This window comes from Osmia lignaria, chromosome 9, assembly GCF_051020975.1.
Source record: "Osmia lignaria lignaria isolate PbOS001 chromosome 9, iyOsmLign1, whole genome shotgun sequence".
Lineage (NCBI taxonomy): Eukaryota > Metazoa > Arthropoda > Insecta > Hymenoptera > Megachilidae > Osmia > Osmia lignaria.
This window is the reverse complement of record NC_135040.1, coordinates 11329122-11346693: the sequence shown is the minus strand read 5'-3', so window position 1 is coordinate 11346693 and position 17572 is coordinate 11329122. Positions and strand designations below refer to the sequence as shown.

The 17572-nt window shown below is 44.6% G+C and overlaps 1 protein-coding gene and 1 long non-coding RNA gene across 3 annotated transcripts in view; one reads left to right on the top strand and one right to left on the bottom strand.

The window, feature by feature from the left end:
* The window catches only part of LOC117611879 (uncharacterized), a 123656-nt gene that overhangs the window by 61838 nt on the left and 44246 nt on the right, over nt 1-17572 (top strand). The window lies entirely within an intron of this gene.
* LOC117611872 (uncharacterized) lies at nt 6004-7628 on the bottom strand. Its single transcript, XM_034340288.1, has 2 exons — nt 7146-7628; nt 6004-6770 (listed from the first exon to the last, which is right to left on the bottom strand). Exons 1-2 carry the CDS (start codon nt 7287-7289, stop codon nt 6279-6281), a joined length of 636 nt encoding a protein of 211 aa, XP_034196179.1. The 5' UTR covers nt 7290-7628; the 3' UTR covers nt 6004-6278.

Sequence of the window (17572 nt, the reverse complement as noted above, 5' to 3'; positions counted from 1 at the left end):
GAGACAAATATGTCTCGCTCGTCGTTTTCTTTTTTTTCATTTCGCGATCTTACTTTCTGGATCTCGTAACCTGGTGGGTGTTTCGCAATTTGTGACTTCACACGAGATACCTGCACCTTTTCGTTGAGAACAGTTATATCAATTACACGGTTATGTTTGTTTTACGCTTCTTTTATCGTTTGCCGGTAAGGCACGTTATTCAGAATCTTGTCTTTTATCTTTTAGTTTAAATTTTCCGCTTGATATCTTGCGTAATTAACGCCTCGAGGGATCATAATGTTCTATAACGAGCAACTCGATACACTACTTTACTTACTTTTTTAAAGAGCAGAATAACAAATATTTTCACGTGGTCTCGTTTGCATTTTGATGGAAAACTGGTGTTGCACTTGACGCTATTCACGGATCCTTCATAAACCTTCGATCGTATCTTAACAAGTTCATAATTTGCTATAAATCTTGGTGACGATATTATCTGCCGACTCGTTGCTGGCATATTTAATAGAAAACTATTATTCAACGAAAGAGGCATGGAAAAACAACCACCTGATCTACTCTGCTATCGATAATCGTCGTGTTAGAAGCTAATGTCACACTTATCCTTAATGTCGTGCTTATCAAAAACCGGTACGAAGCCCTCGGTGAATAGATTTTTTAGATAATTATCGGTTCGATGGGGTCGAAGGCGGTAGTTGCATGCTTTTATGTACACATCCAAGCTGATCGATATTTTCCCTATATCGAAGTTCTAGTTAGTTTAACATTAAGGAAACCAGGACACTTTATCCGTTGTATTATTGAATTTGCAAGTAAATCGAAGAAGATTATGGATCGACATCTATTAATATCTCGATGAGCTTCGATGTAACGAGATTAAAGAATTTTGCTTTCTTCCTAGTTTATTTAACTTATGTTTGCATCTGATTCTGAATTCATAGAATTAGGAACGCAGTTAATATCATATCGTCGATTTCTCAGAGGAGTGAATTTTTTCAGAAATAGAGAAAATTATTATTTCCTCAACCGCTTAGTAATAACAAAATTTAGCTAATTTGTAGATGATGCAAAAGATTCAAAACGGGATTTCTGAATGCACCTAATAAGAGTAGCCCCCTCTTAGATTTAATTGTTAATGAAATCTCAAAATTAATGACATTTTGGGTGTATTATTCATCTATTAAGCCCACGATATGTTGCATCTTTCTTCTCCACTTGTTACTCTGGTTTCACGAAAATTGGCCGTCTCTTTCCTGCCATTCATTCTTCTCAAACTCGTTTCATTCTACTTGCATAGGCTTAACCATAGCGAAGAATATTTTTTCGAAGCTTCAAATAGATTCTTTCCCTCGAATGAATCAGATTTCACACTGGTCATTTACAAATAGTCAAATACCTACGACAATGGTGCTCGAGCTCCACGAACATCGAGCTCGCTGCTTTTTTTCCAACTGGTAATCTGAGATCTCTCGGCGCTTCGCGGCGTCCAGTTTTTTTTCTCTATCGCCGTCTCGCCGAACAGACAAGGATGACATCGTTTTTTATGTACTTCCTCGAACTTTTTCTTACGCTTTTTTCAGTATCTTCCCCGTGTTCACTGTTTCCATTGATGAACTTCGGCGCTTAAAGAGCATATACCGGTTTCTTTATTCTTAAAGGAGATATTTTAAAGAGACGGGTAGCTTCGATGAAGAAAAATTTTTATTTTCTATTATATTAGTATAATTAAATCAATATGCAGGGTATTTTTACAATTTGTTTATTATTTGTTTACCGGAAACTTCTGTTCAATAATGTCATCCCAAATTTTCAAAGATTAATCATTTTATAGAAATGAAATTCACAAATTACCATCACGCTAGGAGAAGGTCATTAGTAACGATAGAAATGATATATTGTTCAGTAAATATTAATAAGTGTATTCTCTTTTAATTCAAAAAAGGACACCGGTTCTCTTTTAATTCAAAAAAGGACAGAATATGTCTGTTACTCGACTATTATATTTGTAAAGTGACAAAAACTCGATACATCTTAATTTTTCTTCAATTACACCGTGTAATCGGCAATCTGCCGTCTAAATTCCTCTCTAAAGTAATAAGATGCAAATTTCACGCGATGCGAATCTCAAGAAGGTGTACCGTTTCGTCTGGAGTGCGATGATTTGTAAATCTGAATGCTTGCTGCCCGATTTACAATGAAACGAGCTCGCCACACGGCTCTCGCCGTGCTCAAAGCAGGTGCATGGAAATGAGCGGTGAGGCTCATTACAAAACCCAACACTCTATAAGCTTTATTCATCTCTTTATAATGTCCGGAGTAAGATAAAGTGGACGGGAAAATAATCAGAATGTTTAAGGTACAACGGGGAACGCGGTTACCTTGCGACCAATCCTGAACACCATCATCGGTAAACACTTAAACACACTATTAACGTTGCCATTGGTAGCCCTTGCCAGGTCGACACGGAACCGTGTACCAATCTAGACTCGTAAAACGGGCCGAGTGTGTCCGGTAATAACGTGCGAACGCGCTATCCATCAGCCAGGACAAAACAGTTAAGCGGTTGTACGGTTTCGCGATAATGAACGTCCGCCTGGCGAAATGTCGCTGGAAAAAGGCTCTGAAACACGCGTTAAATCTTCTGGAATCGCGACATTAAACTTGCTGGATCGTTGTTGAACTCGTGTAAAAATTCTTTCAGAAAAAGGGTGTGGAAGCTTAAAGGAATTTCTTTCAATTTAGGATTCGAGGAGAGCTTAACCCTCGAACGACGGACCATGGAGAGAGTCACAATTTTATAATGTAATTTTGTTATTTTCATTTACTAAGTTTTACACTGTTTCTTTAAGAATTATTGTTCCGATATATGAAATCTTTTCATTTGAAAATTATACACTTAATGTGGGTCGTGGGTCACGATCGACCCACACTCCGAAGTAAAATCTTTACGCGGAAGAAACGTACCATGCTAATTACTATCTTCTAATGAAAAAAAGTAAAAAGGGCGTGAGAAGAAAACTTTGATCTGTATTCCAGTACGATCACCTTTAGAGGTGGCGGTACTACTAGATTCCGAGCTAGTTACCGTGCTACGAGGAAGTAAGAATACCTACTTGGCTAATCGGATGCTTAGATCGCCACCTGCTGATTTTGTATCATCGACCGTAGTCTAATTCGAGCAGCGGCTAGTTTACAGCTAGTTATCAACCGCGCGGATCGCTCGAATTAAAGTTTCACCCATATGGGCAGAGAGTCTATTAACCGTGAAGGTGGTGACTAATTAAATTCCTCGAGCACTGGACTCCGGGTACGTTCACACGATTCATGCTAGCGACGATCTCTTTTTGAAACGCCTCCGTTATCCTTTTTTTTTCTCCTCTTGTTGTCATTGTTGTACATACGAAGTAGCCTGTATATTGATACGTATCTGTCTGTCGTTGTAACGGAGACTTTCAAATATTTATTCGAGCAAAAAACGAGTTTCGCTTTTTTTATAGCTGATCCAAGCTGTTTATAAGATGGGTGGATACGTGATATCGTTTTATTGATCTCTTTTAATTACGAAATTATTGCGGCTTTGTTCAGAGAATCGCAGCCCGCAGGATATTGTTTCTAAAATTAACACTTAGACGACCACACATTTCGTGGAATTTATGACTTATGTAATTTAACATTCGTTTTTGTATTTAATAGAGAATTATTGATTAGACGAGAATGTTTCCGGATTAGACAAGAACGAGGTCGTATCAAGCGATCGCGAGTGTCGCTGCTTTTTCTTCTCCATAATCTATCGTTCTTAACTTTCTTTCTGGCGTCCGACGATCGGTATACCACTTCACCCGTACTTTCTAACACGAGCGTTCGCGCAAACGAGCAGCGAGCAGAAATTAATCAACGGTCAGCGTTAAAAATGGCCGCGTAAGCTGCAATTTTGTTTCGCGTCTAGCAGGCTTTCAATTAGAGTCGCAAATCACGTACGGCAAATCGTGCTCGCCGAATTAAGCTTAACCAAGCTGTCTTTCACTTTGCCAGCAATTTATACCGATGTACTTACGTAGTTGCACGCGCGTGTAAGTACGAGTAAGCATAAAGCGCAGTAGAGAGAAGTGGCTGACGCCTAACCCAACGGCCGAGCCGCCTCCGGTGCGTACAACATAAATCTACCTTAATGATATCGCACGTAATGCCAGGGTGACGCTATCTCTCGGCTCGGTACACGTGAGAATACGGCTTGACACCTCGATCCAGCTACGTTTCGTACGGTGCTCGTAAGAGCAATCGCGCGCGAAGAAGATCGTATCGTTCGCGATTTTCTGCGACCCTTACCTTCACTAGCCTGCCCTCTCGTCGTTTAGGCGGATTCGCGTCGCGATGACCCGGTGGCTCGGCTTCCTCTCAGCCTCGAAATTTTCATCCTTACACTCGTCGCGTTCTCGTGTTTCTGCTCGTTCGAGCAACCAGAAACGATTTCGCTCGCGATTCCTTCCCAGATACGCTTCTTTAACCATGCCCGCTACTCGCTCGACTTTTTCACCCTTTACTTTATACGCTCGTTTCGTTTTTCTACTCTTGCTTCACGCTTGAACGATGTAGATGCTATCTACGCCCTTATTTTCACCACTTTTGCGCGCTACTTTGGCGACATCTCGAGATCTCCGGCTTCTTAATTACTGCTTAGATTCGTTTCGACTAACGAGCTCTCTATACACGTCATTATCGGCTTCAATTGAAGCGATTAGACGGGAGGACATGAACGCGAATGAGACTTTCAGATGCGTGTAAACTCGGCGGCAGGTGTAATAACGCGACAGGAAATCTAAAAAGTTCGCCGGTCGACCTGTTCTCGAAGTTGGTCTTCCTGTGAACTAATTGCGAGATCGGCGGAGTCGGAGACCAGAGGTAGGCGAAACGATAACGGGCCTTTCAGCGAGGAACTCGTAAATTTGTCGGCAGTGTGGTGTAACGTGAATTTTTAGGCTGTCTCCCCTTCTGCAAATTATCTTTCTTTCAATTTGTTCGCTGCACCTTATCGACTCGTGAGAATTCGATCGCTCGTTAAATAAGGTGTAACATTCGTATGGAGAAAGGTTCCTCTGCTTCCGTGTAATTTGTTTTTATACAAAATTTATAGCAATCAAAACCGTATCAAACAAAGATTATATGTTCGAAACCAACATATATGTAGTAGTAGATTCTTTCAGAATTATTATTCATTGGTTAAAATGTAAAGTAGCCTCTGATGTAGATCAAGATAAAACCACTTGTAGATCCTAAGATATCGAGTCGTTTTCGTCGACCGGTTAAAGGTGGACCTCCAAAGAAGTTGAAAAACGTACGAAAAGCAAACGGTTCTCCGTCGCAAAGAGTCCACCGTTAGAAGCGCATTAATATCGTCCGCTGAATTTCCCGGTTGTGTCGCGCCGACCTCCAAGAGAGTCCTGGTAAAGAATAGGGAGCAGTTAGATCGCGGTATTGTGACGAGTACGCAGGACACCGCGGGATGTCCGAGCGGTACCGGGAATCGGCAGGCTCTCTCTCAGTGGGTACCGGTAAATACCACTAATCACTTCTCGATCCTTTCTAACCCACCTTGACCCCTCCGCTGGAAGAGTTATGGCCGTTGGTTTTATTCAGGCTACCTCAGTCAGGACTTGGACTCTCGTTCGTATGGATACGTTGCGCACACGTGGGCAGCCGTGAAAATTTACCCTGTAAAAATCGACAGGTGCGAAACCGTCGACGGAGTTACTTTTCATTGGAAATTCATCTCGTTTCCTTGAAATGTTAGTGATTTTTGGAATTGCATGCATTCGAATGCGCGATTCGTACATTTTTCGAAGAAATTCGAAAGTATCCCTAAATAAAGCTAATGGCGCTGCATCAGCCATGAGTAATTGCAGCGACATCGCGTCATTCGTTAGCGGAATTTAAATTAGCAATTTCAAAGCACACGATTATTTCTTGAAAAATCATGCAATTAGGGGCTAAGCAGAAAATAGACACGCGTTACAGACTCACAATGGAATTTTATTCACGGATCTCTGTGATACAAAGGATATGCAGTCATAGTACATCACTCCATGAAAATGATAGGCATGATTCATGGTACGGTCATAATACGATTGGCAAAGTACACGATTCAGACATAGTTAACGAGGAGACACGGTTCGAGACGTCGCGACGTCTTTAAGCCGAGCGACGCTGACAATGTGCTGAGAGATTGTCGCCACTAACGATGCTCAGGATCGCGGCACAAAACCGAGTCGCCGTCGTTCGGTGCATTAATCTTGATCAGGAATCTCCTGTCGATCGTCCGCACCATCTCGATCGCTGTTCGCCGATGATCGACTGTGACTCAGGCTACGTTCTCGACTCTTACTCTGTCTGTTCTGACGCTCCTGGTTGATTTCGTTCTCGCAGTCGCAGGTCGGTCCCTCTTGTTGTTCCACCGGCTCGTCCCTCAGGACGTGCATGTTTCTGCTTCGTTTGGTGCACCTGCACCTGGTGCATCCTATCCGTCTGGTCGTAGCAGCCCGTCTCCTGCCGCTTCGTCTCCGCCTTCGTCGCGATCGACCTCTGCGACCTCTCCTACGCCTCCTTCCTCGGCTACGTCTTCGTGATTTTCTTCGTCTGCTTCTTCGTCTTCTGCTCCTTTCCACGGGAGCCATGCTCGAGGCCAACTCCGCCACGTCCGTGTCCGTGTTCAGAAAGTAGTGGCCGTTGTTCTTCTTCAGGATACCGTAGTCCAGGCCCCGTTTCAACGCTGCTTGCATCTGGGAAACGTGTTTGTTAAGATACACTACGATATACGAAGTAATTCATTAGACGGTGGAAGTTTCATTAGTAGGAGATAATTCTACTGTCGGATTCCTGATATCGTCGAACGTATTGACGAAAAGCTGGACGGTTATCGCTTCAACCATCTGTCTCTCGTTAATGCGTCTTCCTTTTCAGGCAAGTTTGAACAGAGGAGATACCAAAACGACCCGTTTTCGATATCCTACCCTAGGCGATTCTAATTATGTTCTTAGGCCTCGAATACTCGACTAACATGTAATTTTTCTTTTCCACGGAGTAGGACATTGAATGTATAAAGTGTTCCACGTGTCCTATGACTCAAAAATGACATAATTTTAAATGGACGATACCTGTCGCTGTATGGTCGCTTCCGGCGCGCTGTATTGTGACATGATATAATTCATAATTTCCTTAGACGTGGAGCCGTGCGCCTCTCGCAGATTTCTGATTGCGTTGACCACCCTGGCCGACATCTTCGGCACCTGTCTCCCCATTTTGTCGTTTCCCCTGCCCTTCTTCACCGAATCGTGCCCTTCTGGGTCAGTAGATTGTTCGAATTAGGTCCCGGAAATGTGGAAAAAGGTCAGACCTCCAAAGTCGGCGCAGCTCTCCGGCAGCTGGAGCTCGATTATCCAGACTACGGTGCACATTTGAATTTCACAAGGGATTTAGACTTCTACGTTTTGTTCGCACACTTTGAATAAAATAATCACGAAAAAATTTGAACGATATTTGCCAAAATCATCGTGACGCGAGGGAACCGCGAAATAATTTACGTCTCGTTAGCGATCCCAAAGATAGTTGACGAGTTGTTTGCGTTTCCCGTGCTTCGTTTTTGTCGCGCAAGGATTCGCGATTCCGCTCGCGTTTTCTATTCGAACGACGCGACATGACGGGCGACCGTACCTGTTGTTCGATATTATTATCGGATACTGGGGTTATTTATGCAAATCTACATCTTATTCAAAGTGTATCACATTCGATCACATAGGATTACATATTTTATATACTGCCCAGTCTAGTTTATTGGTATTAAGCGTGTTTCACGGAACATCCTGTTGGGTTTTTTGATTGCTGGAGAACTAGGGACTAGATGCATCGTTATGGATCTTTTCTTGAGAAATACCACTCTTGGACCATACTACACGATTGAAATATGTATAAGGAAGGCAGAATAGAATCGTAAAGATAGGGGACGGAACGAACGAGGACGAGCGTATTAGAGGATCGATCGAAGGTGTAAAATATCATCGTGTCTTGTCTCCTCTTTATTAATTCCTCGACTTGTTTTTTCTCGTGTCTCTCAGACGACTCGTCGATATCGTTGAATCGGTGTTTCCAATGTAAATGTCTCGCCAATTAGTTGAAACGTCATTCGAATTTATATTATGTATCTAACGGATACCGTTGAGAATCGAACGATCCGAAATAATCGATTCCCTTATCGAGGCTGTTTCATCGAACCGTTATATTTTACGGTTTCCCGAACAACACGGTACGCAACAAGTTGCGTTAAGCTTTATTAGTTTGTATGAAAGCCAGAAGCTCGTCGATCGAGTTACCGAGATGGTGTGCTTGTAATATAATAATTTCTCCTGGAAACGATTCGTCGAACAGTTTTCAAATTTTCGAACAGCTCGATATTTCGCATCGAAAGATGGAAGGGGGTCCATGGAGCTCGATTAACGAGATGAAGAGACGAGGTTCAAGCCGAACGATCGTTAAGGCTCGCCTCGATCCGGATACTTGTTAAAAATTCGGTGATCCAGAAGGTAACGAAGAAGTTTTGCAGCCGGCTCGGTGGCACGGCAAATTTACCGATTAATTTTTTTCCCCCCCGTGCTCATTAGCCGCCCTTAATGGTGTCGGCGGCGTTAAAAAAAGCCGCGATTCCGAGTCACGCTGGTGGAACGCGTGTAACCCGCTCGAGACATCTTGCCACCTCGTCCGGTAATTGGATAGTCGGGGATGTGCCGCGGTTTACAAGAATAACGTGGCAATTTAGCCGACCGTTTAGCCTTCTACCTGACCAGAACCGATTCCCCCGATTCGTTAATCAGCACCAGGTGTCGCGGCACGCCGCGTTGCCCGCCCGAACCTCTGTACACCTGCACGCGGACGCTCCGGCTCGCGTCTATACGCCAATGATTATTTATCAACGTCTCGGTTAGGACAGTGGAAACGGCACGCCGCGTACGCATTGCACCGTCTTCGAACCGTTTAAAAGGGCTTTTATTGTCGTCGCACGGCTTCCCTTCTTTCATCCGATTTACCGCCGTCCGCGTTGATTTCCAACCGGTCTATCCACCGCTCTCCTCCCTTGTTCCAGGTTCTTTTCAACGTACACGCGAAACGGTAATTCACAAACGCGCGTGGAATATTTACGGCCAAGGCGGAAGGGAAATTTATGTATCGCTTCTCGCGTCGCAGCGATACATCATCGGCGTGCGGTTAACCTAGCCAGCTCGTGCGACGATCCTATTTCGACGAATAGAAACGCCAACCTTTATTGATATCTCCAGCCGGCAGGCTCGTTGCCCGTTCCACGGACGCGATACGCCGTACAACCGCATTCCGCGACCGATAAAACGTCCGCTGTCGGTCTATTATTCGAAGCAACCCCGCGGGATATTGCTTCATCGAGGCGTCGTGTAGCGGCTCTCGGGTAAAAAGCCGATCCCTCTTTCTCTTCCGAACGACACGAACGAGTAACTTTGTAACGTCACGGTGCTGAATCGCGAACCCCTTTTGTTTCCGAAGTAACGACGTCTGTTTGCACCGGTGCGGTGACGGCGGGCTAACAAATGTCGCGCTTCAGGATAATTACTGGATGGAATTCGCTTGTCCCCCGGGAACCGCTTTCACTGGAACTTGCTGGATAAAGAGGAAAGGAGAGAAGAGATTCCCGAGCTGGATGGACCGACGACCGCAGAGAATTCCATCGTTCAACTCGAGATAGTCAAGCTTTGTATGCGGGAGCCATCACCCATCGCCGCAGGATGTCCGTCTCGATGGACACTGGTCAATCGAGCGTGACCGTTGCCCGCTGACGCATTTTTACACCTACGATTCTTTTTACCGACCAACATTCCCGGGACTCTAACCTTTAGCAGCTTTCAAACGTTCGGTAGCCATGTTCTAGAGATTTTTCTTACAATCAACTTGAAAATTTTATGGTTGATAATGATCGGTCACGATGACCGCAACGATCGGGTGATTTTGTTTTTTCGTCTGTTTACCATTTCCTACTACCAAATTCACCTACCTTTGTCCTTTAAACGATCTGTTAATTTTTTTCTACTTTAATGATGAAGATCCATTATTCTATTCGATCTCTCGCGGCTATTATCTTATGGACTGTTCATGAAGAAGCTAATGATACTCGTCGACTTTTAATTTTCTCTCCGCGATCATTCGAATCGAATCGCAAACGATTCGTAGCAATCGACTCAGAGTATCAAGAGTGTTCAGCCGGGAGGCTTAGCCTCTATTAAAGCGTATACCATGCGTAGAGGCGACACAGGAGACGGTTACCAGCCAATCGACCAATCAACAGCATTGTACCTGTGCCGTGCAATGATTGCAATTGGCTGATTAACGACCTTCTCTCCGCGTCGCACGGTTTCGCCACGGGGAGTCGCATAACTCGAGCGAACAAGTGCGTTTCGCGCACTCGATTGCAAACGGCTCGACGAGACGAGGCGTGTCACCTGCGTTGTCCATTATCGCCGCGTTTTTGCCGTTTTAGCGATCGCCATTTTGATTACATTATCAATCGATCGTTAGATCGGTGGTTCGCTCACGTGGCAGAGATTATGGATCGACCGGCGTACCGTAATGCCTTATAAATATTCGCGGCACCGATTAATAATTAATATTCCGCGAATGAGCAGAGATAAATCGCCGCGTTTTGTATTCATTAGACGTCGGGGAACGGTTGGCGAAGGCATGACGAGGGAAATTATCCGCGAAAAAACGAGAAGAATCGATTGCCGTTGATTAACAAGGCTACTGGCTGTCGTAACGTCGGTTTTCCTCGTTTGTCGCACGTTCGTTTTCACCTTGCAGAACTTTTTGCTTTTTTTTCATTCCGCGCACCCTGTGTACCTGTTGACGAGTAGTCGTTCTAGTTGCGTTCTAGTTTTCTTGCTGAATTGCCGTGTTAACGAAAACGCACTGATTAAACTAGCGAATTTCCGTTGTTAATTAAGAAGGCGAATTGTCGAAACGCGAAATTTGTCAACAGGTATCATATTTTAGTTAAATAAAATCTCCAGTCTCTATCAAAAATCTGTACCGATCCACGACGGAGTCTCAGGAACCGGGTCCTTTTCTCTTCCCGGGAAACAGTTTGGTCGCGTTAAACCTGTTCCGCGGTTCCTCGAATCCTCCCGTGTCCTTTGATCACGGGAACCAGCCTTTGAGTCTCGAACGGTACATAGGAGGAACGATGCAGACGGTCGGTGCATCTTGCACGCGAGCACAGGGACAACTCGTGATCCTCTGGTGCATCTCTCTCTCCCTGTCCTCTTCTGTCCTCTGTTCGGTCCGCGTTCGGCCTGGTGGATTTTCGGTACGCGAGCCTCCCGGCAAAGGGTGAATTAATGCCGATGAGAGCGGGCGCAGTTAATAAACCGGACTTATTAAACGATTACATTAACGCAACCGTCGCCGGAGATTAATGCACTCGGCTCTGGAACGTCTCACTCGTTGGCGAAGCGGCGTGTATATATACGAAGAAAGGCAGAAGCCGACAAGAAATATGATCTACACGGTGTGGGCACCGTATCGCGGTAGCCTCGAGATAATTACGGCCACGACCGGCGATAATTTTTGCGTATCGAAGGGCTAAGGTCCGACGCGAAAGCGGCCCGATAAAGGATCGCGCGTTAATAAACCCGCCTACTTAGCTTCTTCCTTCCTGTCCTTCCTAATTGGAGCGAAATCGATTAGAAAGGCAACGGTGATGCGGGGTAATTAGGTGAAAGGACAATCTTGTCTATCCTCCAGCGAGGCGTCAACGCTGAACATACCGTCTACTTTAATATCGAATACTTAATTACATTTTGGAGCGAGTTTTTTGCGTCAGGTCGATGGCTCGTTAAATAATTTGCTGCTGAACTCGCGAGCAATTAATCGTTGAATTCATCTGGTCATCCTCTGTACTAAACGATCTGAATAATTTTATGTATCGACAAGAAGATTAAATCTACCCAAATTTTCATCATAAATCATGTAAGACGCCTCGTCTGGTGATCCTGATGTTCGAGCGCGACGAAAGCGCAGAGAAGCAACGAGAGGTGTCCAAGTCAGTTTCCTCGGAAGTGAGGGAGGTGGAAAGGAAACGTACGGGTTGTTGGGAATTTAATAAAACGGCGGAAAAAGAAAATGACGAGTGGAGAGGAACGAAGAGGGCGAGTTAGGACGCGAGCAGGTGGACGTGAAAGAGGCGAGAACACGAAACTACTCGGGCGGCAGGCCTGTCGGGGCTCTCTTGGCCCACCCGCACCTACCACTCGTCTCGATGTCACGTGTTTATAAATAGTGCATCAACGTAATGCCCGGCGGCTGTAACCACGGCGAAAGATTTACGCGCATCGTGGCCCCTATCCCCGCTGCGAGACACGCTGAACGCGGAAAGGAATTCCATGATATCATAACGAGGGTGTCTCATCTCGTACCTAGTTAGGCGTTACCGATGACCGTCCGAGATTTCGCGGCTGTTTCCTTTTCTTTGATCTGAGTCGCGACGCCTTGTTGCTTCTTCACTTTCGTGCCTCCTCTGTGTTACACGCCTTCTCGGAATCGTGATTTCGATTTCTATCACTGTCACTGTGAAATTAGTTTTACAAACATTTTTTCTTTTTATTTATTCTTGGATGACAGATATTTGATGTCAAGACGGAGATAGGTTAATTAAAAAAAATATTGGTGATTTAATTAAAATTTATTCAGATACGAAATAATTAATTTTATTATTAATTTCTTAAGAAACGATACATGTAACTGAGGAGTAGTAACCCTTTGGAAGATCAAACGTAGTCTTTCTCCGAATCGCGATCTTCCGCGAGATAATTCAGGCCACGTGTCGTGCGGGTGGACGAGCGAAATGCGTTTCGGAAATCGCGGCTTACGCTCGCGAGACTCTCGCATTAACGTGCCCGACAATGAATAATTCTGTCACGTGTCACAATTACGCGTATGCTTACGGATGAAAACAAACTATTTTTCATGCAAATCCTCAGCCATAATTCTGAGAAACATCTCAGCGGGAGCGACGTTTGATACACAGAAGTTGAAGAGAGATTTGCGTAATCGCGAAACGTTCGTTCTGTCCGATGAAAAGATTTACATTTTCTACATTTTCAATTGCTTTTCTCGGCATAGGATTACACTCCCTCGCCTGACAGGTTACACGACACTTCGGTGGAAGAGTAAGAGAACGATAGAAAGGCGAGCCGGACACGTGTGTATGTTGATTCGAACGCACCACCTGAAACCGCTAACAAATGATACTTGAAATTTTCAAAGTTTCTGACGGTGAAGTCGCTTTGTCAACGTAGCGACATATATTTCACGGACCCTGATTTTCCCGGATGCGTGCTAGCTATTTCTGCGATCCACGACAGCCGTGTCTGATGCGATCCCGCGCTAGCAACGTCATGCCATTCTGTAAAGCGGAGCAAAGAGCGTGTCTAGCTGCTCGTCCTCTTGCTCCTCTTCCTCTTTCTCTAGTGACATTCTTATCGCGACCACCGCTCTCGCCCCCTTCCGTTTCCTCATCGAATTTATCGTCGAGTTTCAATCTTGCCCGGTAATCGAATGAGCGGGGCACAGCCGCTCGCTGAAATTAGTCAACGTAATTAAACATCGAGAAGCTGCTCGGCGGGAATGTAGATTAAAAGCGATCTCGGAGTAAGGGAGCAAATAAATAGGTGGGTGGGAGAGGTACATAAATACTTTGGAAATACGGGACGTTTGAACGAAAAGGGTTGACGTGCTAATTATCGTTCGATTCATCGCCGTTGCTTACCTTGCCAAATATGTTTTTTCCTTTAGTCTTCGCGTAAGAATTTCCTATACTTCTTCTCAGCATGCAATGTGTAAGGATTTTAAACGCAATGAAAGCTGTTTCTTGTTCGACAAAATAGAGCAAGATCGATGATTCTATCGAGTACGTACTCGATAGGAAATTCAACTTGTTGAACGTTGTAAAAGCAACTTCGATGCACGCATGACGAGTTTATTCGTCATGACAGTTTAATATTTACACTTGATCGGAGTATTAAGATCTCGTTCTTTTCTTGCTCCTACGATATCGCGCTGTTTCATGTTATATTCTAATGGGCTTAGACTCTTTTTCATTTCCATTTTCTAACTTTGACTTGTAATTCAACACCGATCGTATGATTTAATCACGGTTCATAAATATCATATCACGAAGTGGGTTTATACAAAAAGAGCAAAGTTGAACTTTTCAATTCGTACCGCTAGCAACGCTAAGCAGCGATACTCCAACCAGTTGAACTCTTTACATGTTTATATGCTCTCCTTTCAAATAGCCGATTTATTCGCAAAGAACCGACACGCGGCAACACTTAGATTTGATGTACGGCAGACGCAACAATCGAGCTCGGTGAACGTTTGGTAGACGAAACAATCGAGGACAACGAGGCGAGAAGTCGGCCCTGCCCTGATCCTCGCGTGGAACGAATACCAACCAGCATGGGATTCCAGCGTCGCGGAGATTATAATGTATAGCGAGGGTATCTGTTAGTTCCGATGGAACGCACCGAGTATTACAATACTCGAAGAGAAATAATGGAAGTGGCTTGTTAAAATCCGACCGGTACAAAGCGTCCCGATGTCCACGAACGTCAAATTGCACGCGCCTCCTTGACAATCCTCCACCCATAGGGTATCCATTCTCAGAGCTTGTCGAGACGCTTCTTCTGCACCGGTGAATTCGACGACACCGCCTCCGTGACTTCCGGGTACCTCCTACGAAACAACCCGTCGACCAGTTTAGAAGCAACGAACGAGGTAAGTGCCACGAGTTGTCGTTTCGTGTAAACCGAGCTTTTCGAATTATTCGAGACTTTGATCAATTTTTAATCGCATCGAATTCTTTTTTACTATTATCGCACTAGGTATTTGTAAGATTTGTCTATAAAATTTGTATCTGTTATGCGTTGTCTATTTTGAACGGATTCCCTGAAAGGAGAATCCGAAAAGAGGCCGGTTCATCGGTCAATTTCACGGGCGATCGATCGAGCGAAAGATTCGACGCGAAAGTTTCAATTGGCCGGAGCAGCAAGTCCACGAGCCGTTCTATAAAGCGAACGCGACGAGATCTCCTTCCGTGGCCAGTAAATCAGCCGATTCCAAGCTCACAGAAGGAGAGTTTATAAATGTATCTCCCACGCCCTCCACTGTCTGGCCGGATTTCTCTCTTTGCCCTTGCCTGTTGGTCCTTTTCTCCTTTTGCCCCGGCCAGCCTCTCGACGCCTGTATTACGCGGGAACGTTTCGGAAGAGTAAATTAATTTGCTTCTTTCTGAGGAACGAGGATGGCGTCGTCGCGTCTCGAATCGGTGAACGGACGAAAAATGTTTCTGGTACACGGAGGAATTACGACGCGATAATGCGCCACTGGGTATGCTAAAGTCGAGATTTATCGTTTTAATGCGACTCGCCCACTCGACCCGTGAAAATAGTTGACGAGGATGTTAACGCCGACCCGCGATGGATTTATCGTTCGAGTATATTTTCCGGCGCGTCGTGCACCTGCGGGAACGAAAACCACGTACGACGCGACGGATCGAAACCGTTAGGGAATTGACACTTTGACCGACGTGTCATCCTTATACGGACGGAGGTGTGTGCCGATCGATCGGGAATGACGTTAATGAGCCGTCTTATCTGTACCGGCATGAATAAAATTGCAATGGCAAGTGATATAAGTGGTACAATATAAAATTACGCTCACCTCGCGTGGAGTTAAACGTTGCAAAGGTTATTTTGCTAGGCCTAATCAGTCGGGATAATGATTGGTCTGATTTGATTGCGTTTCTTTTTACTTGTTCGCTCGCGACGGAACACGGTAGGATCTCGTCTTTCTCAGTCACGATCACGACCGGTCGAACTGAAACGATCGTTTTGTTTGCTCGATAATAGTTAGCGCCCAGTTTTTCATTCCACTCCGCGATTCGACGTTCCGATAAACGAAGAAGAAACTCGCAAAGGATTGCCTTATCTGATGGTTGCTTCCGATCGATCTGTTTTTACTTTACATACATATTAACTCGCTTTAGAGTGTTTCTATGTTGCCCGATTAGATCTCTGGTAACGTACAAAATTACGACCCCTGAAATATCTGCGGCTACGATCGTTTTTAGACAGACGATTTAATAAACGTTCAGCTAATCGCAGAGCAAACATCATCGAACGAGTTCGAAGGCTAAGAGGTACCTTAATCAACTTCGAATCATTATACTCTCAGTCGTTAGATTACGATCGTAATCGCAAAAGCTCATATAGTCGTAGGGAAACGTAACGAGTACCATACATGCACGCTATTTGAAGTTCAATGACGATGAAAATCATGTTAGAAAAAGGGGAAAGTTAAGGTGGCGCTTGAGTCTATTAATAAAATGATATAATTATCGGGAGAGATGGCAACCAGCTCTCGACTAGTCGCGGTTCGTTTGATAACATTTATGTCAGGCTTTGCGTGCAACTTGCAAGCTGGTTATCGCAAATCATTTTCAATTCGCAGCGGATTAACGAAATCTCTTACGTTCTTGTCATCCGTGTGGTTAGATGTCTCTTTTATTGAATAATTACGAAATAAATACACGCGTGCAATTGCTTACTGTCAGTATGGGAGGTTCTCTGACAGCTGATATGTATTTCGCGTATTTAAAACGAACAAAACGTAGAAGGATTTTTATTATACGTTGCATCAAAGATCATCCGTCAAATATTCGCACGTCGTTTGGAACGAATCTCTTCGTCCACTTTGCTTTAATTGCTGCACGAGGTGCACGCACCGGTCCACGGCTGGATACATCTATGGATCAGGCAACAAGGAACGACGCTGTTGGCGACGCTCGCGTGAAAATAGACGCTCAATGCCTCATAGTGAGAAGACGCCGCGACACGGCTGCCAGAACCCCTCGTTCCGCTGCCCACCTCGCTTCACTGTTATGAACAGCTATAATAACAGTCGCGGCTAGCCGCAACGAGGGACCCCTCATTAATGGAACACCCGCGAGACTATGAATCGCCATGGTGAACCTAGTGAACGAAACTACCGTCTGGCTGACTGCTGAACGCGGATGAATGTAGCGTCCCGTGGCTGCCGAGGACTTTGTCGTTGCGCTCCTATTGCAACTCCGATGACAATAATAGACAGGACCGGTGGTCTACGACCGCGCGCAACACGCGACCACCGGATCAAACCCTTTTGAAAATTGATCTCCTTCGATGTGAGTCGAATATCAATTCATTTTCACTATTTTACTTTTTTTTTTTAAAGTAGACGAGGATTTTGTACTCGAGGGTATTTATTTATTTTGAGATAAAGTAGAATTAAAGTAATTTGGCTAATTAGTCGACGTTTAATTAATTGATGTAACGGGCAGCTGTTACTGATGATAACAATAATTGGTATAATTTTTTGGAGCAGAGAATGTTAAATTCGATCAGAATGTGCTGTCTATTTGAATGGAGACGTTAAGTTGATACAATTAACGCCTCTGAAAGAAGTTTATTTA